The sequence below is a fragment of the Aotus nancymaae genome, unplaced genomic scaffold, assembly GCF_030222135.1.
Source record: "Aotus nancymaae isolate 86718 unplaced genomic scaffold, 86718_ANA_hifiasm-v0.15.2.pri h1tg000010l, whole genome shotgun sequence".
Lineage (NCBI taxonomy): Eukaryota > Metazoa > Chordata > Mammalia > Primates > Aotidae > Aotus > Aotus nancymaae.
The window spans coordinates 77,478,123-77,503,132 of NW_026988421.1; the positions used below are offsets into that span (position 1 = coordinate 77,478,123).

Here is a 25,010-nt window from a genome sequence, read left to right on the forward strand (position 1 = left end):
ACTGGCATATTCTAGCAAACATTTAAGAAATAAAGAACACCAACACTCCTCAAATTCTTACCAAAAAAAAAAAAAAAAAATCTAAAGGAGCAGGAACACTTCCTAACTTATTCTATGAAGCCAGCATTACTCTAACACTGAAGCCAGACACAAAGACACTAGAAGGAAACTATGGATCAACATTCCTAATGAATCCTGAACAAATTTCTAGTAATCTGTATTCAACAGTATATTAAAAGAATTATACACCGTTAACAAGAGGGGTTTCTTCCTAGAATTCAAGAATAGTTTATACAGAAATCAATCAATGTTTCACATCACATTAACAGAATTAAGAAAAAATATGATTATCTCAACAGATGCAGAAAAAGCATTTGACACAATTCAACACCCTTTTATGACCACACTCAGAAAAAAAAAAACCTGAATAAACTAGGCAGAGAGAGAAACTAGCTCAATATAACAAAGGCCATATTGAGAAACCCACAGTTAACATCATACTTAATAATGCAAGATGGAAAGCTTTTCCTGTAAGATCAGAAAGAGGACATAAATGCTTACTTTTACCCCTTTTATTCAACATAGTGCTAGAAGTCCTAGCCAAGCAATTAGGCAATAAATAAATAAGCATTGAAATTAAAAATAAATAAGTAAAGTATTTCCCTTCTCAACAACATGATTGTATAGGTTAAAAAAACACTAAATTACACACACACACACCCCACCCAAACACACATACACACACACACCCCCGTTAAAACTAATAAACAAATTCAGCAAAGTTGCAGGATAAAAATCAACACACAAAAATCAGTTTGTTTCTATATATTAACAATAAAATATCTGAGAAGAAAATCACAAAAATAATTTCATTTACAATAAAACCGTGAATAAAATACTTAAGAATCAACTTAACCAGGGAGGCAAAAGGTGTATGCACTGAAAACTATAAAAATTACTAAAAAGAAATTAAAGACACAAATAAATAGACAGCTTATGCAAATGAATTGGAAGACTTAATATTGTTAAGACAGCAATAGTGCTCACAGTGATCTACTAATTCAATGCAATCGCTAACAAAATTGCAATTTTTTTTGCAGAAACAAAGAAATGCTAAAATTTGTGCAAAATTTTAAGAGACCCAAATAGCCAAAACAGTCTTGGAAAAAAACACAGTTGAAGGTCTCACATTTTCTCATTTCCAAATATAATCCAAAGCTTTGATAATCAAAACAATGTAGTATTGGCACAAAGACAGATATATAGACTAGTGGAATAGAAGAGTGATCCCAGAAATAAACCCTGTTGTGTATGTGCAAATGATTTTCAACAAGGGTGCCAAGATAATTCAATGAGGAAAGCATAGTCTTCCAACAAATGGTGTTGGGAAAACTGGATATCCACATGCAGAAAAATGCAGCTATACCCTTACCTTATATCACACACAAAAATTAAACTGGCTCAAAGATTCAAATTTAACACTAAAATTATAAAACTCTCAGAAGAAAACATAGAAGAAGAAAGCTTTATGACATTATATTTGGCAATGGATATTACACATAAAGCACAGGCAACAAGAGACAAAGGGATAATCTGAACTTCATCAAAATTATAAACTTTTCTGCATCAAAAGACACTATCAGCAGAATGAAAAGGCAACCTGCTAAAAGAAAAAATATTTGTAAAGCATATATCTGACAATGGATTAATATCTGGAATGTATAAAGAACTCCTACAACTTAATAACAAAAAAAATCCATAAATGATTCCATTAAAAATAGGCAAAGAACTTGAATAGACATTTCTCCAAAGGAGATACACAAATTTGACAATAAACACATAAAAATGCTCAACATTTTAAATTGTGGAAATGCAAACCATAACCACAATGAGATGCTACTTCACATCCATTGAAATGGCTATTTTTTAAAAAAACAAACAAACAAAAAGCAGATAACAACAAATGTTGGTAACAATTTGGAGAAATTGGATTTCTTGTTCATGGCTGGTGGGAATGTAAAATAATGCAGCTGCTGTAGAAAACTGTATGGTGATTCTTCAAAAAAAATTAAACATAGGATTACCACATGATCTGGCAATTTTACTTCTGCATATATACATCAAAGAAAGCAGGCATTCAACAGATATTTGTACACCCATGTTTATAACAGTAGCATTTACAACAGCTAAAATGTGAAAGCAATCCAAGATTCCACTGATAGATGAATGGATAAATAAAATATGATATATACATTCAATGTGATATTATTCAGCCTTAAAAAGGAAGGATATTCTTACACAAGCTACAATATGAATGAATCTTAAAAATCAGAAAGTGAAATAAGCCAATCATAAAAGGACAAATACCCTATAATACTATTAATATGAGGTACCTAGAGTAGTCAAATTTTAAGAGACAGAAATAGAATGGTGATTTCTAGGGTCCAGAGAAAATGGGAAATTAGTTATTCTTTTATAGGCAGAGATTATCAGTTTTGCAAGATGAAGTGTTCTGGAGATAGATGGTAAAGTTGATTGTGACAGTGTGAATATACTTAGTACCACTAAACTATACATTTAGAAATTCTTAAAAATAATAGACCTTATGGTATGTATATCTTACCAATAAAAATTTAAAACAGAATAAATAAATAATTTAGTAATATATTCCAATACCTAAAGTTGTTCTTAAAACTTGTGAAGTTTATTCAATAAGTAAAAAACAATAACAAATTTAAAACTATCTACTGAAGACTATTTACTGAATAAATTAAAAGTATTAAAATAAGAGCACATCAAACAGTTTTGTAAAATAATTGGGGTCAGGGTGTACTAAAAAAATTTAAATATTCTAACTTTATACCTCAAGGAACCACAAAAAAGAAGAACTAACTAAGCCCAAAGTTAGCAGAGAGAATAAAATAATAAATATCAGAGCAAAAATAAATAAAACAGAGACAAGAAAGACACTACAAAAGATCAATGAAACTAAGATTGGCTTTTCTGGAAAGATAAACAAAATTTAAAAACCTTTAGCTAGACTAAAAACAAAGTGGGAGGTCTCAAATAAATAAAATTATAAAAGAAAGAGAAGCAACTGATACCACAGAAATAGAAAGGGTCATAAGAGACTACTATAAACAATTTTGCAACAACAAACTGAATAATTTAGGAAAAATGGCTAAATTTTTAGAAACATACAACCTAGTGAGACTGAATGCTGAAGAAACAGAAAATCTGAACACACTAACAGTGGGTAAGGAGATTGAAACAGTAATCAGAAATCTCCCAAGTCTTCCCAAAAATTGAAGAGAACACTTCAAAACTCATTTTACAAGGTCACCATTACCTTGATGTCAAAGCCTTACAAAGAATCTTCAAGAAAAGAAAAACTACAGGCTAATAATCCAGATGAGCATAGATGTGAAAATCTTCAAGAAAATATTAACAAACCCAATTCAACAGCACATTAAAAAATAATATCCCATGATCAAGTGGAACTTATCCCCAGGATGCAAGGATGGTTTAACATACAGAAATCAAGAAATGGGATACACCACATTAACAAAATAAGGGATAAAAATTATATGCTCATCTCAAAAGATGTAGAAAAATCAATAGAGAAAATTTAGCATCTTTCGTTATAAAAATTTTCAGCATATTAGGACTAAACATCATGTAACCCAACATCATAAAGGCCTATATGAAGCCTATAGCTAACATCATAATCAAGAGTAAAAAGCTAAAAGCCTTTCCTCCAAGATCAGGAAAAAATAAGAGTTCCCACTCTCACCATATCTATTCAACATAGAATTGGAAATCATGGTCAGAACAATTAGGCAATACAAAGAAATAAAAGATAAAGAAAATGTGGTACATATACACCATGGAATACTAGGCTATGCTGTAAACTATAAAACACTGGTGAAAAAAACTGAAGACACAAATAAATGGAAAGGTATCCTATGTTCATGGATTAGAAAAATTAATACTATTAATATGTTAATACCACCCAAAGTGATCAATAGATTTGGTGTAACCCCTACCAAAATACCAATGATGTTCTTCACAGAAAAAGAAAAAAAAATCATAAAATTCCTATGTGACCACAAAAGACCTCTGAATAGCCATGCAATCTTAAACAAGAGAAGCAAATCTGGAGACATTACACTACCTGATTTCAAAATATAGTATACAGTCACAGTAATCAAAAAAAATACGGTGTTGGCATAAAAATAGATATATGGACAAATGGAAGAGAATAGAGCCCAGAAATAAATTTGCACATCTACAGTCAATTCATCTTTGACAAAGTTGCAAAGAACACACAATGGGGAAGACAGTCTCTTTAATAAACGGTGTTGAAGAAACTGAGTATCCACACACAAAAGAATGAAAATAAACCCTTATTTCACACCATGCACAAAAATAAACTCAAAATGAATAAAAACTTAAATGTTAAGAGCTGAAACTCTAAAACTTGCAGAAGAAAAAAGCTTTTTGACATTGGTCTGGGGGATGATTTTTTGGATGTGACCCAAAAGCACAGGCAACACAAGCAAAAATAGATAAATGAGATTGTGTCAAATTTAAAAATCTTATACATAGCAAAGTAAACAATCTACAAAGTGAAGAGACAACCTGCAAAATGAGAGAAATCGAATAATGTGCTAATATACAAAATCTATAAGAAAATAAAAAACTCAATAACCTCAAAACAAACAATTTAATTTGAAAATGGGCAAAGAAGCTGAATAGTCCTTTCTCAAAAGAAGACATATAAATGATTAAAAGATATACGAAAAAATATTCAACATAACTAATTATCAGGGAAATACAAATGAAAACTACAATGGGATATCACCTTACACCTGTTAGAATGGCTATGATTAAAAAAAAGACAAAAGATAACAAGTGATGATGAGAATATGGAAAACATTACAGAAAACAATATGGCAATTTCTCAAAAACTTACATATGGAGCCATGCGTGGTGGCCCATGCCTGTAATCCCAGGACTTTGGGAGGCTGAGGCAAGCGAATCTCAATGTCAGGAGTTCGAGACCAACCTGGCCAACATGGTGAAACCCCATCTCTACTAAAAATACAGAAATTAGCTGGGCGTGGTGGCAGGTGCCTGTTATCCCAGCTACTCTATAGGCTGAGGCAGGAGAATTGCTTGAACCTGGAAGGCAAAGGCTGCAGTGAGCCGAGATTGTGCCACTGCACTCCAGTGCCAGCGACAGAGTAAGACTCCATCTCAACAAAAACAAAAAAACCTTATGTATAGAAGTACCATATGATCCAGTTATCCCACTTCTTAATATATAGCCAAAGAGGTTGAAATCAGTATCTTGAAGAGATATCTGTCTGCACTACACATGTTCATTGCAAGATTACTCAAAATTGATAATCTTTTTTTTTTTTTTTTTGAGATGGAGTCTCACTCTATTGCTCAGGCTGGAGTACAGCGGCGTGATCTCAGCTCACTGAAACCTCTATCTCCTGGGTTCAAGTGATTCTCCTGCCTTAGCCTCCTGAGTAGCTGGGATTACAGGCACCTGCCACCACACCTGGCTAATTTTTGCATTTTTGGTAGAAACAGGGTTTTACTATGTTGGCCAGGCTGGTCTTGAACTCCTGACCTCAGGTGATTCACCTACCTCAGCCTCCCAAAGTTCTCGGATTACAGGCGTGAGCCACTGCACCTGGCCAGAATCAACCTAACCTTTTATCCACAAATAATTAAAGAAAATGTAATATATTATATATATATACACATATATAATGTATATCAATGTAATTATATATATTTTATACATATAATATATAAATGTGATACATGAGATATAATTAATATATATAATATGTAAATAAAATATATTTCCATTGTGACAACATGGGTGAACCTATAGGATATTATGTTATGTTAACTCAAATACGACTTTATGTTAACTCAAATAAGCTAAGCACAGAAAAACACATACTGCATGATTTCACTTATATGTGGAATCAAACTCATAGAAGCAGAGAGTTTGTTGATTGCCAGAGAATGGTTACCAGGGACTGGAGTATGGGGGAAATTTAAGCTTTTGGTCAAAGAGTACAGAATTTTAGTTAGGTATGATGAATAAGATCTGGAGATCTAATGTACAGCATGGTGACTATAGTTAATAAAATTGTGTTATACGGCCAGGCGCGGTGGCTCACATCTGTAATCCCACCACTTTGGGAGGCCAAGGCGGGTGGATCACGAGGTCAAGAGATCGAGACCATCCTGGTCAACATGGTGAAACCCCGTCTCTACTAAAAATACAAAAAATTAGCTGGGCATGGTGGCGCGTGCCTGTAATCCCAGCTACTCAGGAGGCTGAGGCAGGAGAATTGCCTGAACCCAGGAGGCGGAGGTTGCAGTGAGTCGAGATCGCGCCATTGCACTCCAGCCTGGGCAACAAGAGCGAAACTCGGTCTCAAAAAAAAAAAAAAAAATTGTGTTATACATTTGAGATTGGCTAAAACAGCAGATCTTTCTTAAATATTCTCAACACACCGAAAAAGCAATGATAACTATGTGAGGTAACAGATACATTACTTAGCTTCATTGGGGTAATCATTTTGTAGTGCACATGCAAATGGCATATTCAATGGAAGAAGGACAGCCTTTTCAACAAATCGTGCTGGAGCAATTAAGTATCCGTATTAGTTTGTTTTCATGCTGCTGATAGACATACCCAAAACTGGAAACAAACAAACAAAAAAGGTTTAATTGGATTTAGAGTTCCACATGGCTGGGAGGACCCAGAATCATGCTGGGAGGCAAAAGGCTCTTCTTACATGGTGTAGGCAAGAGAAAATGAGGGAGAAGCAAAAGCCAAAATCCCTGATAAACCCATCAGATCTTGCGAGACTATTCGCTATCACGAGAATAGCATGGGAAAGGCTGACCCCCATGATTCAATTACCTCTCCCTCGGTCCCTCCCATAACACGTTAAAATTTTAGGCGATACAATTCAAGCTGAGATTTGGGTAGAGGCACAGCGAAACCATATCATTCCAACCCTGGCCCCTCCAAATCTCATGTCCTTACATTTCAAAAGCAATCATGCCTTCCTAACAGTCCCCTGAATCGTAACTCATTTCAGCATTAACCCAAAAGTCCACAGTCCAAAGTCTCATCTGAGACAAGGCAAGTCTCTTCTGCTCATAAGCCTGCAAAATCGAAAGCAAGCTAGTTACTTCCTAGATACAATGGAGATACAGGTATTGGATAAACACAGCCTTTCTAAATGGGAAAAATTGCAAGGGGTTACAGGGCCTATGCAAGTCCGAAATCCAGCGGGGCAGTTAGATTTTAAAGCTCCAAAATAATCTCCTTTGACTCCAGGTCTCACATCCAGGATACACCGATGCAAGAGGTGGGTTTCTATGGTTTTGGGCAACTCCACCTCTGTGGCTTTGCAGGATACAGCCTCCCTGGAGGCTGCTTTCACAGGCTGGCATTGAGTGTCTGTGGCTTTTCCAGGCACACGATACAAGCTGTCAGTGGATCTACCATTCTGGGGTCAGGAGGATGGTGGCCCTCTTCTCACAGCTCCACTAGGCAGTGCCCAAGTAGGGACTCTGTGTGGGAGTGCCAACTCCATATTTTCCTTCTGTACTGCCCTGGCAGAGGTTCTCCATGACAGCTTGCCCCTGCAGCAAACTTTTGCCTGGGCATCCAGGCATTTGTATACATCTTCTAAAACCTAGGCAGAGGTTCTCAAACCTCAATTATTGACTTCTGTGCACGTGTAGGGTCAACACCACGTGAAAGCTGCCAAGGCTTGGGGCTTCCACCCTCTGAAGCTACAGCCTGAGCCCTACGTTGGCCCCTTTCAGCCATAGCTGGAGCAGCTGGGACAGAGGGCACCAAGTCCCCAGGCTGCACACAGCACGAGGACCCTGGGACCAGCTCACAACACCACATTTTGCTCCTGGGCCTCTGGGCCTGTGATGGGAGGGACTGCCATGAAGATCTTTGACACAGCCTGGACACATTTTCCCCATGCTCTTGGGGATTACCATTAGGCTCCTTGCTACTTACGCAAATTTCTGCAGCTGGCTTGAATTTCCCCTCAAAAAAACGGGTTTTTATTTTCTACTGCATTGTCAAGCTGCACATTTTCTGAACTTTTATACTGTTTCCCTTTTAAAATGGAATGCTTTTAACAGCACCCAAGTCACCTTTTGAATGCTTTGCTGCTTAGAAATTTCTTCCGCCAGATACCCTAAATCATCTTTCTCAAATTCAAAGTTTCACAAATCTCTAGGGCAGGAGCAAAATGCCTCTAGTGTCATTGCTCAAACATAACAAGAGTCACCTTTGCTCCAGTTTCTGAAAAATTCCTCATCTCCACCTGAGACCACCTCAGTCTGGACCTGATTGTTCATATTACTATCAGCATTTTTGTCAAAGCCATTCAACAAGTCTCTAGAAGGTTTCAAACTTTCACACATTTTCCTGTCTTCTTCCAAGCCCTACAAACTGTTCCAACTTCTGCCTGTTACCCAATTCCAAAGTCACTTCTACATTTTGGGGTATCTTTTCAGTAATGCCCCACTCCCATTACCAATTTACTGTATTAGTTCATTTTTACATTGCTGATAAAGACATACCCGAAACTGGGAGCAAAATAGAAGTTTTAATTGGACTTACAGTTTCACATGGCTAGTGAGGCCTCAGAATCATGGTGGGAGATGAAAGGCTCTTCTTACGTGATGGTGGCAAGAGCGGAAACCCCTGATAAACCTATCAGATCTCATGAGACTTATTCGCTATCATGAAAATAGCTCCGGAAAGATGGGCCCCTATGATTCAATTACCTCTCCCCGAGTCCCTCTCACAACACGTGGCAATTCTGGGAAATACAATTCAAGGTGAGATTTGGGTGGGGCACGGCCAAACCATTTCAGTATCCACATACTGTAAAAAAGACCACTGCCTATACCTCAAACTGCATACAGAAATTCACTCAAAATTGATTGTGGAATGAAATGAAAAATGAGAAAACATAAAAATGTTAGAAATTTTTAAACAGGAGAAAATCTTAAGGGTCTCTGGATAGACAAAGACTTAACATCAAAAGAATGATTTATGAAAGAATATGTTTCTAAATTTGACCTTATTAAAATTAAAACATTTTCTCAGTGAAAGATCCTGTTTACATTAAAACATCATGTTTCATGCTGTAAACTTTTGTCAACAAAGAAAAAATCAGTAAACTTAGCAAAAGATCAACATAATAGTAAATTGCTACTTGCTTTACCAATTTTTTGAGGAAAATATTTAGCCAACTACTTGTTGAGCTGGTTCAAACTCAATCTACTATTAGATTCACTGATGCTTAATTATTTATTAATTATTAAATGGAAAAATTTTAATTATGTTATACTGTTAATTTTTCAATTAGTCAGTTTGCTCTGAATACAATTCTGAAATCCCTTAGCTGATAATTTGAAAATAATAAAAAATACAAATGAGAAAAAATGTGTATGTATAGATGCAGGTCCTAAGATAACTAAAATATTCCTAACAAAAAAAGATTAAAATGAGGGGAATCACTCTACCCAACAGTAAAGTTTACTCTATAGCTACTGTAATCATGATAGTATGGTGCTGGCAAAGGTACAAACACATATAACAATGGGACAGAATAGAAAATTCACATACATACAAATATGCCTGTTTTCTCACAAAATACAAAAGTAATTCCATGGAGGAAGAATAGCCTTTTCAACGAATAGTATTAAAGCTATTGGGCATCCATAGACCAAAACAGACAAAAAAATCCCCAAAAACCCTCAACCTAAACCTCAAACTTTATAAAATTAACTCAAAATTGATAGTGGACTGAAATGTAAAATGCAAATATTTTCAGTAAAAAATAAAAGTAGAAAATCTTTGGGTCTCAGGCTAGGAAACAACTTGACACCAAAAGCATGATTCCTGAAATAAATTATTTTCTAAATTGAACCTCATCAAAAGTAAAACCTTTTCACGGTGAAAAGACAAGCTACAGAGTAGAAGCATATATTTGCTGACTGCATATCTGACAAAGAACCAGTATCTAAAATATAGAAAGAACTTTCAAAACTCAAAAGTAGTATTTAGAAATGATAAAAACAGGTATTTTACTGAAGGGGATCTATACATAGCAAATAAGCGCATAAAAAGGTATGCAACATCATTAGTCATTAAGAAAATGCAAAATAAGATCACAATGAGGTATGACTCCACACCTATCAGAACGGTAAAATGAAAAATAATGGCAACACCAAATGTCAGGAAAGATGCAGAGAAACTGGATTATTCTTAGGTCACTGGCAGAAATATAAAATGGCACAGATGCTCTGGAAAGCAGTTTGATACTTCATTGCAATACCCAACATGAACTTGCCATATGACCCAGTGATTGCACTCTTGGGTGTTTATCACATGTAAGTGAAAACTCATGTTCATACAAAAACCTGCACACAAATGTTCATAGCAGCTTTATTCATAATTGCCAAGAACTGGAAACAACCCAGATGTCCTCCAGTGGGGGAATGGTTAGACAAACTGTGGTATAAGTGCTATTACTCAATAATCAAAGCAGCGAACTACTAATATACACAAAAATGTGCATAAATCTCTAAGGAATTACGTCTAGTGAAAAAGCCAAAGCCAAAAGGCATTTTTCCATTTATACCAAATACTGAAATGACAAAATTTCAGAGATGGAGTACAATCAATGGTTGCCAGTGTTGGGGACAGAGTGACAGGGGAAGAAATGTGAAAGAAGTTGGGTGGTTATAAGAGAACAACACAAAGGATCCTTGTGGTGATGGATCTGTTCAGTATCTTTACTCTGGTGCAGATATACAAGTTTACATGCGATAAAATATTATAGAACCAAATGCACACGTATATATAGACATACACACAAAAAGATGAGTACTAGAGGGGAAATGTGAATAAAATCAGCCAACTGTATCACTGTCAATACCCTAGTTTTGATAAAATATTAGACTTTTGCAAAATGCTACCATTGGGAAACCTGGGTAAAGGATCCTGCATTACTTCTTACAACTACATATGAATCTATAATTATCTCAATAAAAATGTCAATTTAACAAAGCTATTAGACAATATCATACTGAATCTTGAATCCTAGTCAAGGAGTTTAAACTCTTTTCAATAGCCAGTAGGAGCCATAGAGGCTGGCTGAGTATGGATGACTTGATTAAGAGCCGTGGATCAAAAGAACCAATATGATGACAGTGAGTGTGATGAATTAAAGGAGACATTACTAAAGGCGGTGACTCAAAAAAACATAATCAGAGATCAAGTTAGAGGCAATACTGAAGCCAATATTGTACCCAATGAAGTGTACAACAGATCCATGCCACTTCAGCAACCACACATCCACACCAAATTCACTTTGTCCAAGTTCTTTTTTTGTAATTTACACCGTATTGGGAATCTGATTATAAAATACAGTTACTTCCAAGAGTTATTTCACTATATTGAGCTGATTCTTTTATGTTATAATCTTAACATTTTGTAAAAATAAAGACACACTTTTAGTCTTTGGTTTCAATAATTTTATAATCATATGAATGTGCATGAAATACATTTTCTAGTTATTGTGGTAATTGGCATTTTTGAAAAAATCATTTTAAGGTGTTTGAAGATTGAAAAATCATATATTAGACTTCTGGTTTAAGTTAATTTTAACTAAATATTTATAAAATTTTGATTAAATAAGTTTGTAATCAATGTTTAAATGTCTGAGGAAATGTAATTTACTAACTGATTTCTTAGCTTTGTAGCCAGCATTAAATTTTCAGGAAATATTATTTAATTAATTTATACATTTATGTAATTGTGCCTGAGACAAAATACAACAGGAGTAAAGCTCTTCTCCATGAACTAAAGATTCCAGGAGACCATCAGTTTGCAGATCCAGGCTCTCTCCATCATACCAGGCTGCCCTGGACAGGTTTACATCCTCTTTAAAACCTCTCCGAGCTGTTGGCTCCAGATCAAGGAGGAATAAGCTTACCTTATGGGGTTGTCCATCCTGGACACTGTGAGGAAGGCAGCAAGGTTGGCTGTGTAGGAGGAGCACACGATGAGTGTGAAGAGCCACCAGCTGCCCATCACAATGCGCATGGCCACGGAGTTCACGGAAGATTCGCCGCCTGCGGGAGGCAGACAAAATGAATTGGCCGGTGGCTTCTGCTCTCCCTCCCGTGCCCAGGGAGGTGCTCTGCCCTGCAGCCAGGCACAGAGGCCACCACTGGTGATGGGCTGGGAACCAAGGAAGTGACCGCCAGCTGGGTCTGTGCCAATTCTGGGATAGGATTCTAAAACCATGGATCTTGCACAGGGGCAGAGGACCACAAAACATGGAAAAGTCAGGATTGGGCTTCTAGTGGTGTGAAGTTTGTCAAAACACTAAGGGTGGGGTCTGAATATCAAAATCTTTCAGTTAGGAGATTCTACCTCACAGTGGCAAGAACTTCTAGGGATGCAGCCTTATGTAAGATCCCTTTTCAATTTCAAATTCATATATAGCAGACTCAGGAATTCTGCAAATATAGAAATACCTCCTACATGAAGGGTTCCCTGGCTTTCTTTTAAACCTGAGAAATGAGATATTCCATATCACTTTTATTAATATTCAGCCCTCAGTAGATGGCTTTTTTCCCCTAGAATATTCAGAAATCATGGCATGAAACTTTTCACTAGAAGTTTAGCCTCTTTGAGGCCAATTATTTCTCCTTGGCCTCTAATGTGTCAGGAGAAGAGAGCTTGTCACGCTTATTCTCCTTACATAACCTCACAAAGCATTTGCCATGGTACAAACAGGATCAAGACTCACATTAGAAATTTTGCAATTTGTTGCTCCAGTGAAAATGGCCCAATCCTATAACTCACTACTGGATAGAAGTACCATCCAGACCTCTCAGAGGTAGGAGAATTTGTACCTCAAGAATGGCTGGAGTACTGCTTAAATGATTGCAACACAATTGAAACTTTTCCCCATTAAGTCATCAAATTTAAGCAAAATTCACAGTTTCATTTGACAACTTCATGTGCATAGCAATCGCTCTAATGTGGGAAGGAAGAAAAGTGCAAAGCAGAACTCCAAAGTTAATTTTGTCTAAAGTGGAGCATCAGGAATTGAAGTTGAGTTACTTATTGTTGTTTCATTTATTTTCTCTCTGATATTATTCAGGGAAATTGGGTGCAACATGATATTTGTACTGTCCCAGAGATAAGTAAAATTGTATTTGAAATGACTTCGGTAAAATGCACCTGAGAACTTGGCCAGTGAATAAGTTCTAGGCCCCTAGAGCTATTCAAGGATCAGGAAACCAGAAAGGTACCTTGCTGTACGAAGGCTCCGTAGACAATCCAGATGGCGCTGTGCAGGGTGGCAGAAGCTGACGGCCTGGGCTGGGCAGCACTCTGAGCCCTCACAGCCTGTATCCTGTTCAACACAAATATCAGCACCCCAACCACAGGGATGGCTGCTGCAATGCAGGCCCACACAGCAAAATCGAATGGGGCAAAGAGGGAGAAGATGCTGATTTTCTCCTCGGGCTTCTTAATTAGAATCCCCACCGAATAGTCCATATACCGCTTGCTGAAGTCCACAACGTTCTCCCTCTCTGGGGTGATGGTGATGGCAGAGATGGCCAAGTCTGCTCTCTGAAAGGCAAAGCCATCTCATCAGATGGCAGTCCTCAGCTTACTGCTGGGTTCTGCCCTGGGTCAAGGTCTAGTCCACCCTCTGCCCTTTGAGTTGCTCGGTTCAGAGGAATAGATTTGAGAGCTGACAACCTGAGAGTCTGAATATTGTAAGGAAAATCTAATACTAAATTGTCTGTTACTATTTTCTTCACCTTACAAGTTTCTCTTTTCTAAAAACTTCGGGAAACCTCTTCTACAGAAAAGAGTTGAGTAAAGCATCTTCATTTCTCTATGAATTATAGTTTTTCTTCACTTTGCTATTGTTCCTCTACCAAACTTTAGCTATCTTCTTTTTCTTTTCCCTGTGTTTCCATCTACCCACCACCAAGAAGGCCCTTCTGTCTTCTTCAGGCCTGTCTGCATCCTCCCTACATGTGAAGACCACAGGCACACTCCATTTCTTCGTCACACCTCTACAGACGCTATTATCCCACATTGATCTCTCTCCTTTCTAAAACACTTCAGAAGTTATAGGGTGAGTTCAACAACTATGTTAGACCTTATTAACATATTGGCCACTGAGTATTTTATATGTAGACTTTATGCCAGAGAGTAAAACACTGAAAGAATAAAGGGTCATCTACTTATTTCTATCTTCCACCATCCTTAATTCATGGCTTGCAGACCCACAGGTTGATTTTTCGATGGTAAAGCCATGGTGTGAAAAATCTCTTTGGACATGCCCTACTGTGACCTCAAGATTACCTCCCAAGATGTTTTATTCCAAGATGAGCTTCATTTTAAAATCAGATAGAGATCCTATTAAGATGGATCCAGACTGTGAGGATGAAGCTGCCAAGTTTGGGGCGATTATGAGCTTCATGTCTGGATGGGTGGATGCCAGGTGACAATGGGGCCTAGAGCCCTCCTTTAGTCACAAGAGCACTGAAAGGCAGTCATCGTGATCTTGGCTCTTGGACCTCCAAGTGGGAGGCATCAGCAGAAACAGTTTCTTTTAGAATGACCAATAGTGACAACTGATCCAACCTCTATGCTCAAATTGGGGAAACACACACGGAAGAAGTTTTCTAAGGTTTAATATATGGGCTATGGACAGATATACTGATGTCCTGAACTGAAATCTAATACTATACCTTGAGTAAAGACAGAAAATGTAGAGGTGACCTTATCAACACTCTCCTCTTACACTTGTGCCACTGCATCTCTGGTTCTTGCCTCTCTTCTAAAAACCCCGACATCTAGGGACAATTTTTAGGATTAGGAAAGTTTGGAGCATATTTAAGCGCTTAAAAAGAGATTTAGTGGAGCAGCATAGGCTTACAACACAGAACAAAGAGAAACTAATTTATGAAGCAAGGTTCAAAGGAGGCACAAAGGAATCAACTCACGACACAGGTGGAGGGGTTGACCTACGATAATGGCAGAGACTGACAGGGCATAGGGGATACTCCCCTCTGTGGGAGATGGCAGGTGCCTGCAGATGTAAATTTCATAGGAATTAGAAGTACAATTTTATGTCCCAAAGTCTCAGATATAGAAGGGCAATCATTTTTTAGTTGGGAAGGATTCTTAGGTAGCTCAAGAAGAAAGGTAGACTTTTCAAACAGTCTCCGAGAGACATATAGCCAAGGATCCCAATAAAAGACAAGTTAAAAGATTCTGGCAGTACTGAAAGGCCCAGCTGATTTTGGAGACCACACAGGGTTTCCACAGCAATCTGGACAGATTCGCAATTTTCTTCTCTAAATGAGTGCAGCAACCTGGATTTAAGAGGATAGATAATAGAATCCATTCAGGCTTAGGGTGCAACAAAAAATCAAGAACAGGGGGAGTCACAGGGATGAAGGGAGCAGGGGTTTGTTTGGACACCCAAGGAGGACGCAGTATCAGAAAGGCACAGAAGCTGCAGAGAAGGATGGACCTCAAATACACACACTACATGGAAAGAATCAGACACAAAAGACCACATCTTGTATGACTCCATTTATACAAAATGTTCACTGAAGCAACTCTATAAGATAGAAAGTAGATGAATGGTTGCCTAGGGCTGGGGGTGGGAATGGCATTAACTATAAGGGGGTATGAAAGATCTCAATGGGGTGATGGAAGTATTCTAAAACTAGATGATAATGAAGGTTGCACAACCGGTACCTTTGCTAAAAATCATTGAATTGTGTATCTAAAATGGGTACATTTTATAGTATGTGAATTTTACCACAATAAAGCTTTTTAAAAATAAGATTAATAGAAATTGGAGGAATGACAAGCCTAGTGTTTGCCTTTACAGATTGAAAAAACAAACTGCCTGTGTTGTAAGAGTAAAGGTTCAAAAGAGTCAGAAGGACAACATGTTGTGGTCATGCAGTGGGCTAGTGACGGTGACAGGTAAGATGCTAACAAGATGCATGGGGGTGAGCGCTGGAGTGGAACACAGCAAAGGTCCCTGGAGGTGAGGAGGTGAAAGCACTGGCAGTCCAGGGTTGTCCACAGGGATGTCAGAAATTGTCGGAACGGTGGCAGCAGTAATAATGGAGACAAAGGACTTGAGTCGGATGCCACCATGATAAATGATCATGAGGAAATGACCCAGTGGTCATGAAACGATAAGAATGGGGACATGGTAAGTTGGCCTCATGCCATGAGTTTCAATGAGGATGCAGTTTCTATGGGAGGAAAGAAGAGTGCAATTTAAATGAGTATGAGGACTTGGGAGGTGCCACACCACCAATATGTAGCAATGTAGACATACACACATGTGTATGTATATCCTACCTGTGGTCTATGAGGGATAGGAGAATGAGCATTCACCAGCACCTCTGGTGGTAACTAGGTGTTTGCTTCACCCCAAATGTAGGCTACATTCCTTGAAGGGTGTGCTACAGAGTAGGAACAGTGGATAGACTTCAAAGGAATGACAGCAATGTGTAGGGAGGTAACACAGAGTGTCAGGGATGAGGAGATACAACAGCAGAAATGCATGTAGCATGGGTTTGAGGACAAAAGAGGCTTTGTGTGTAGAGAACACTAAATGTGGTCTGTTTAGTTGGTCTCAAGGTTTCCACTGTGCAACTGGTCAAGTTTAGATATTGCCCCAGAGGAAGACTAGGGTACCCCTCCCCTGGATCTGCTGTGGGGACCTACCTTGCTGATGAGTTCCCCGATCATCCCGTTCCAGGAGGTGTTATGGAGCTGGTGACCGTACCTGCCATCAGGGGCTTGGTAAATCTCATATTTGAAGCCCAGAGCCTTGGCCAGTGCATCCAAGACATCTATGGAGAACCCTTTGTAGCGCTTGGGCTGTCCTAAGATGTTCTCAGCCACCATCACGAAAGGTTCTTCCTGAGGACAACAGAATGAAGGTTCTCTAATTAAATAACAGGTTCATCAACACTATTTCCAGGGCAATGTTAGAGAGAAAGATCAGATTAGAACATTTGCAGTTACCCAATTTAGGACTGGAGGCTCAACTTCTCTGCCCTTTTCTATAGCAGTTTATGGACACTCAAGGAACAGTGCACAGGATGATCACTCCAATCAGTAGGTCCACACAGAGGAGTGGAGATTCATTTGTCCTGTGTTATGTTATCCCAGGCTCTGCCCCAACACCCAGCTCCCTGAAAAACATGGTTTCTTTTCCTTCCTCCATTTGTAACATCCATGCAGAACTAGGATCATGTCTTTAGAATATGCCAAAACTATATGAGGCCCACATAAGACACATGAAACTTCTCATCCAGGATAATAAGTGTCAATAAAGTTCTGTGATACTAGATTGAGCGAAAAAGCATTGTATCTACTGGGCTACACTAGAAAGTGCATATGGATTAATTAGCCAAGACCAGACCAGAAGTCAAAGGGTAGGATAGAATTCAGACCCAGAGTTCCGAGTTCAAAGCCATGCCATGCTCACATGTTGTGCTATGCCACATGTGAGCGAGCTGGTCATCTAGAAAACACCTCAGCGCTCCCCACCATTCCCCTTCCTTCTTGTGTGAAACTGAACAAGGAGCCTTTGGCAAACAGTTCCAGGGAGTACAGTTCATTAATTTAGTTGTGTTGGGAAATAGGGTGTAAAGCTTATTTGTGGTGTGTATACAGGGAATGCAGAAATACTGCTGCCGGAGGTTTCTGAGCCAAGGGAATGTTAGTGTCTGTTGGGAAAGAGGGGACATTTGGGCATGTGTGACCCAGCCAATAAGAGGCAAATGTATAATGTCTCCTGCAGTTTTTATTAAAATGTGAAAAAGCCAACTGAAAGGAAGATGGTGTTAAGGTCTCTTACAAATGCAAAAGTCTGTGATTCCAGGACACCCATGGAGAAAAGTTGCAACTACCAAATGCTCTTCATTCTGAACTTGTGTCACCTGAGCCCATCAGTGGTGCTGGGTGCTAGGAGAATGTCCTCCTCCAGCATCTTTCTGGGGGCTCTGGCTTCAATAACAGCTCTCCTAAGGACCAGTAGTGGGTCAAGATCCAGTTTACATCCAAGAACAAATGGAGCAGCTGGGCCCTTTCTGGTCCTCAGAGGAGGCTGTGGATGAGAAGTCCTTTTCTAGAGCAGCTCAGGGACTTCCTGTGGAAAGCCCAGAGGCCCTGGAACAGAAACTTCAATCTCACTCTTCCTTTCATTGTTCACACAATTATTTGAATAAAAGGCCTTATGAAAGCTCACAATACTCCTAAAGACTCTCTTCTCCCTAAACCCAGCATTAAACAAAAAGCAGCCTCTGATTCAACAGCCTGGGTGATGCAGCTCCCAGAATGTCCCCATGATCCTACCAAGACAGTCACCACTTTGAGAGTCAATCCTTGGAGGCGGCTGCCCATAGGCCTCTCTTGCAAGCTGCCATTCAAGCCTTTCTCTGAGTCCCACGTCGCCAGCTGTGGAGGAAAAATAATGATTGTAAGGGATGGAACTGGCACCTGTGCACGCCTTAGGAACTCATCACCTGTACTGGGATCCTGAATTAGGCAGGTAGGTGAATAGTAGCCCTGGGGTTCCCAGAGACCCATAGCCAGTTTAAAACCCTAAAGAGAATAGATATGTGGTAGACAGAGTTACACATCCTCCCTCAGCTCACCTGGATCTCTAGAGCTCAGCACAGCCCTAAAATGAAACCAGCTGGTGAGAACTTGTCTCTAGAACAAATATTCATGTTCAGTTTTATTCTGTTCACCTACGGAGGCCATGTCACTGTGATGCCTGCAAAGTACCCTCTTTCGTTAATTACTCCTTTGACTTGCCCAGGCCACAAGGCCCTTGAGTTCCACCATTGCTTCCTCCATGGGTAGGATCAGGCTCAGCACTAAAGCAAGTAGCAAACACCCAAGTGCACAGCTTGCCTTGCACCCCAGTGCTTATTGCAAGCAGGGTCAAGAGCTTCCTGCTGTTTTCACTGTGGTGCCAGCTCCATCATTTTCCTTGATAGGCAGGTAGAGGCTAATGGCAGAGTAAATGTGCTCTGAATCTGCTACATTCTCCTAAGTCTGCAGGGTATATCCAATAACTAGATGCATCTCTGACAGTCACCCTAAAGTGGTCAAGGAGACCCCCACCTTGGCTCAGAAACAATGAGGAGACACAGTTGTTCATGAGACTGCTTTCCCTCCCTGCATCCTTGCAGGGTCTGTACAATGACAAAACTTTTGTCTGGGAAATGATTCTCACCTATTAATGGGGAAGACATGACAAAATGCAGATACCCAGCCCCATCTCAAGTCAACTAAATCAGGACCTCATGGCCTGAGCATAGAAAGTGTTAACGCTTCCCAAGTGCTCCTGATATTACAGCCTAAGTTGAGAATCCCTGCTCTTCTAGGTCACTGGGCCTCTAACTTGGCTGCATATTAGTATCTCTTAAGGGGACTTTATAAGAATATGTACTGAAAGTTGGGCCCTACCCCCAGAGACTCTTATTTAATTGGTCTGTAGTGAACTAGAGATGGATATTTTAGCTCCCCAGGTGATTCTAATGCACGGTCAGAATTGTGACCCACTGCTGTAGATTAAAGCCATGACACTCAAACTACAATATCCACACAAATCACCGAGGGATTCTGTACGCACTTTCTGATTCTGGGGCCTAAGATTATTCATGTCTAACAAGCTCCCAGGTGGTGCAGCTGCTGCTGGTGATCCATGAACCACCATTAAATGACAGGGTGCTAAAGGGTCAAACTGCCACAGGCAGTATATACTATTGTCAGGGAAAAATCCATAAGATCCCCTAGTTAACCTGAGGAGAAGAATTCCAGTGGAAAAATGCTACCAGGGGCCCTAAAGGAACCACCAATTGTTCCACTTAAGAATGATTCTACTCCCTCAGCATTTTCCATGGTCCTGTCATCTGCAGCAGGGTCTGCACACTGAGCCCTGACTATAAGGCTATAGAACCTGAGTGGTCATTCCTCCTGGAAGAGACTACAACTCTGGATCTAAAGTAAAACCATCAGAATAAGAGAGGGAGTTTTAGAGCCAGTTTTAAAGGAACCTGAAATCTCCTGTTGTCACTTTGGACATGATGCCCACCAAAACCCACTCCATCTTAAACAATAGGATGCCTTGGAGTGATGAATAAACAAATTAGTGAATAGTATAGCCATGTACCCTGAAGAACCCCCATTCCCACCACCACCACTAATTAATTTGGGTGCATTGAGGTAAAGAACAAGTGAAGATCTACCCAAAATTCTGCTTAAAGACCTCGAAGATACCAAACTACCACACTTTGAGAAATAGTACAGTTTTTTTTTTTTTTAAATAAAAGCAAAAATCATAGCTATTTCTCCATTGGGTCTTAAGAAATAGGCTGGGAGCTGTGGCATATGCCTGTAATCCCAGCACTTTGGGAGGCCAAAGTGGGTGGGTCACTTGAGTCCAGGAGTTCAAAACCAGCCTGGGCAATATAGTGAAATGTTGCCTCTATAAAAAATAAAAATAAATTAGCTAGGTGTGGTGGCATACACCTGTAATCCCAGCTAGTTGGGAGGCTGAGATGGAAGATCAATTGAGGCCAGGAGGTCAAGACTGCAGTAAGCTGTGATTGTGCCACTGCATTCCAGACTGGGCAACAGAGTGAGACCCTGCCCCCACCAAAAAAAAAAGAGAAAGAAAAAGAAAGACAGAGAGAGAGAGACACACAAAAGAAAGAAAAAAAGAAAGAAAGAGAGAGAGAGAGAGAAAGAGAGAGAGAAAGAAAGAAAGAAAGAAAGAAAGAAAGAAAAAAAGAAAGAAAGAAAGAAAGAAAAAGAGAAAGAAAAGAAAAGGAAAGAAATTGCATTAAGATGCAGAATCGGTTCCTACAGCTGTATTAAAATGCTTGTCAGAGGGAAGAGGACAAATTCAGACAAACAGGGCCAAGGAGTTCATTGCCTGCATTATTTGGATGTTCTACCATGGACTCACTGGGGCAGGAATGGGTATTTATTTGGAATTCCTGCATCTGCACTCCCATAACTGCTTAGCCCAGGCACTGGAGCTGCTTAGCCCTGATGTGTGTGCTGGTACTTCTCCTGGGTGAGGATGGTGTTACAGAGGTCTTCTTGACCATCCCAATGGCTCATAGAGTCATAACAGAAGTCACCTTGTCCTAGTGATGATGCAATCATTCCAGACACTAAATATTCTGTTCTGCACCAGGACCCAGATTTCTAACATCTGCTGCCAAACCTTCCTGGCATGGTGAAGGAGCATCTTAATTCTCTACTGTCCTGGCTTAGATAAGAGTTTGAATTGGGGCTCTGTGAATCTTGATCAACCAGGCTTTACCTGTTTTTCTACTGGGATTGTAATTAGAAATTAGAATGGAGGATGGAGGCAGGAAGAAACAGTGGGGATAAAGCCCTGAACATCATTCTCTGCTTCTGGCCCACATTCTTTGCTCCGGGAAGCACCACCTCAGTCCCCCTATACCTTTGCAACAACTTTCTCATTGGTTTCATGACTCCCAACCTGTCTTTCTTGTAGCTCATCCTTCAATATGCAGGTGGGTACCCTTACAACAAATAAACTCAAATATGAACTGTATTAATTTAAGTTTTCTAATGAATTCCTTTTTCCTACAGAATAAAACCTAAGATTTTTAAGCTTGGCCTAAAAGAAAAGCCTTCCTCATCCAGAGCCAATCCTGACTCTCAGCCTCACTTGAGTTTATGTAGTAACAGTATACTACAATCTCCCAAATCCCTCCTCCTTTCTCAGGCACATCATGTTCCCTCCTGATCTTCGTATCTACTTTTTTTTCTGCCTGGAATGCCCTTTTTCTTCTTCTGGGTCTAGTAAACTCTTGTTTGTTGAAATAAGATTTCATTTTAGAATAGTTTTAGATTTACAGACAAGTTGTAGACATTGTGCAGAGAATGTCAATAGATCCCACACCCAGTTTTTCCCGTTGTTAAAATCTAACATGAGAATGACACATTTATTACAACCAATGGATGTTTAGCCCAAGATCGCTGATGTATGCAAATCTGCAATAGAAATGATCTCCAGTTCCTTCTACCCTTAGCCTAAGTGTGTGAGTCAGCTGTGGCTTCGGAATTTCTTGCCATGTTCTCTGGGGTCAAAACCCTGTCCTCATAAGCTGTCTAGAGCCTCCGGCTCTTGCGCTGGACCTGGGCTTCATTCCCATCTCAGGATCTCCAAGCTTGCCTCGAATTCCAGGATCTCCTCTCTAACATCAACATCTATAACTGGGGAAGAAGAAGGGAACTTGGAGGTGTGCACTTAGCAGACACTCATGAGTCAGTAGACCTATGTTCTAATTGTTCTCACCACTTATCTGAGTGACCTCAGACAGCACTTGACAGCACAGTGCTTGAAACACAGAGAGAGTTAACAAATATTTTTTCAATAAAATAAATGTCACTGAGATCCCATTTTTTTCCTGTACTTTTTTTTTAAACAGGATCTCACTCTGTTGTCCAGGATAGAATGCAGTGATGCAATCGTGGCTCACTGCATCCTCCATCTTCTGGGCTCAAGTGATCCTCCCACCTCAACTTCCCGAGTAGCTGGGACTACAGGAGTGCACCACATCATCCTGCTAATTTTTCTGTATGTTTTGTAAAGATGGGGTTTTGCCATGTTTGTCCAGGCTGGTCTCAAACTCTGAGCTCAAGGGATCCACTGGCCTGAACCTCCCCAAGTGCTGGGATTACAGGCATGAGCCACTGTGCCCAGCTTATTCCATTTTCTTATCTATGAAATAGAAAATAAAAACCTTCCTTACCTACCAAATTGAGGGGCTGTTCAAAGAAGAAAATTACCTTGAAATAATCTATTATAAAATAGCTTAATAAGAATCACAAAGTAAAGAAGCAGATATAAAACTGTGTAAAACATGACCTCAACTAACACAAGAACAGAAAACCAAACCCACATGTTCTCACTCATAAGTGGGAGTTGAACAATGAGAACACATGGACACAGAAAGGCGAACATCACACATCTGGACCTATTGGGAGGTGGGGGGCTAGGGGAGGGATAGCATTAGGAGAAATACATAATGTAGATGACTGGTTGATGGGTGCAGCAAACCAATATGGCACATGTATACCTATATAACAAACCTGCACATTCTGCACATGTATCCCAGAACTTAAAGTATAATAATAATAATAAAGCAGTGGTAAAAATGGGAGAAGATATGTTAAAATGTCATGAATGGATATATGTATTACATATAGGTGGTTGAATTATAAGTAATCATTATTACCTTCTTTATCCTCTTCCTGATTTTAACAGGATTTTCACTACTCTAATCGTAGTAAAATAAGAAGTAAAATAAGCTTTTGATGAAAATCACTAGCATAGAGAAAACTGAATGATGGGAGAGCAACTGGAGTAAAACTATCTGTCAGTATGTCAAGGCCAGTCTGAGAGTCAGAACCCAATAAATCAGTGCTTTGACTCTGAGGAATTTTGGTCTAGGGGTGCCTCATCTCCTAGAAGGGACACATGGCTAATTTGACCAGCACAACATCTCATATTTTAGGACCTCTCCAAGACGGTGGGAGCTCTGTAAACTGTTGGGCTGGGAGATAGGAAGTGGCCATAGCTGAGGCCCAGATCCAAGAAGATAAGCAATCCAAGTGATCTTCCTCCACTGAGAAAGAGGAGCAGCTCCAAATAACCTTAGTTAATATTCAGACAACCTTAATACAAGAAGGCCATGTAAATTAAGATGGAATTTCATGAAGGAAAAAAGTCCTCCAAGGCCATTATCATGCTTATCTCTTCATCTAAAAGTGGTTAGGACTTAAAAGTATTTTTGTTTTGTTTTGCTTTAGTGCAGACTTCTCTCTCCCTGGCCTCTAGGCATCCTGTACCCTGGCAGAGAAAGGAAAAATACATCAAAGCAAAAAATCAAAATTCTGCCTTTCGAACACTTCAAAGTGCAGCTATGTTCCAGGATTCAGGATCCTTCATATTGGGTAGGAAACTTTATTTTTCCCTCACATCAGACAGAAGCCAAGTGCTCCAGGCTGAGTGCATCTCCCCAATTCCACAAAACCCTGTGCTCTTGCCCAAATCTTAAGACGAGAGTGGTAAACCTCTGCCATTTCTGGGCAAGGCCATCCATCTGAGATCCAAAATATAAGGCCAGAACATAGAGAAGCACAGTTCACATGAAATAATCCAGAGGAATCTTTTTTTTAAGTAAATGAAGGCTCCCAATGGATCACCAGCCTTATAGTCAACCAAGATTAGGAGAGACTTGCATCCCACCTCCATCCCGAAGGTACCTGGCGCTCCCCACTCTAAATGCTCAGGAAAATGTTTCAGTCAATAAAAGCCAAATGAGGCCAACGGGCTTGATAAATGAGAAGCCAGAAAAACCTTTTACCCAAAGAAGTCCCGACACTTAGTCATATGGCTCCAGACCATTTCATTTGTACATGAGTGAGTCTACTCTGACTTCCCCTTGTATTTTGCAGACAGAATTTTGTTTACAGGATCGATGAATTTATGGCCGCAGACACCCACTTTTGACAGCTGACCTGTCAAGATCAGTGCCCGAAAAACTAATTTCCAGCACTATTAAACAAAACAAGTACTGCTGCTATTTGATAAGACAGCTACGGTTTTCATTCATTGCTGAAATTTGCTCTACCCAAACCAGAAATGTGGATGGAGCCAGAGGTTACAGCACAATCATCACTTGAAAGGAGATATATGGTCTCAAGATCTGATTATGACAAACAACTGTGCAAGAGATCAGCCAATTGGAGAATATATTTCATAAACCACTGGTCTCAGGAAAATATA

General features: G+C 39.5%; 1 protein-coding gene across 3 annotated transcripts in view; it reads right to left on the reverse strand.

The window, feature by feature from the left end:
• Nucleotides 1-25,010, reverse strand: part of GRID1 (glutamate ionotropic receptor delta type subunit 1) — a 793,510-nt gene that overhangs the window by 124,146 nt on the left and 644,354 nt on the right. For all 3 annotated transcript variants that reach the window (XM_021675822.2, XM_064374406.1, XM_021675824.2), the window contains 4 exons: nt 18,521-18,622; nt 16,883-17,080; nt 13,414-13,738; nt 12,084-12,222 (listed from right to left, as the gene is read on the reverse strand). In XM_021675822.2, the coding sequence (XP_021531497.1) occupies nt 12,084-12,222; nt 13,414-13,738; nt 16,883-17,080; nt 18,521-18,622 (764 nt within the window). The remainder of the gene's footprint in view (nt 1-12,083; nt 12,223-13,413; nt 13,739-16,882; nt 17,081-18,520; nt 18,623-25,010) is intronic.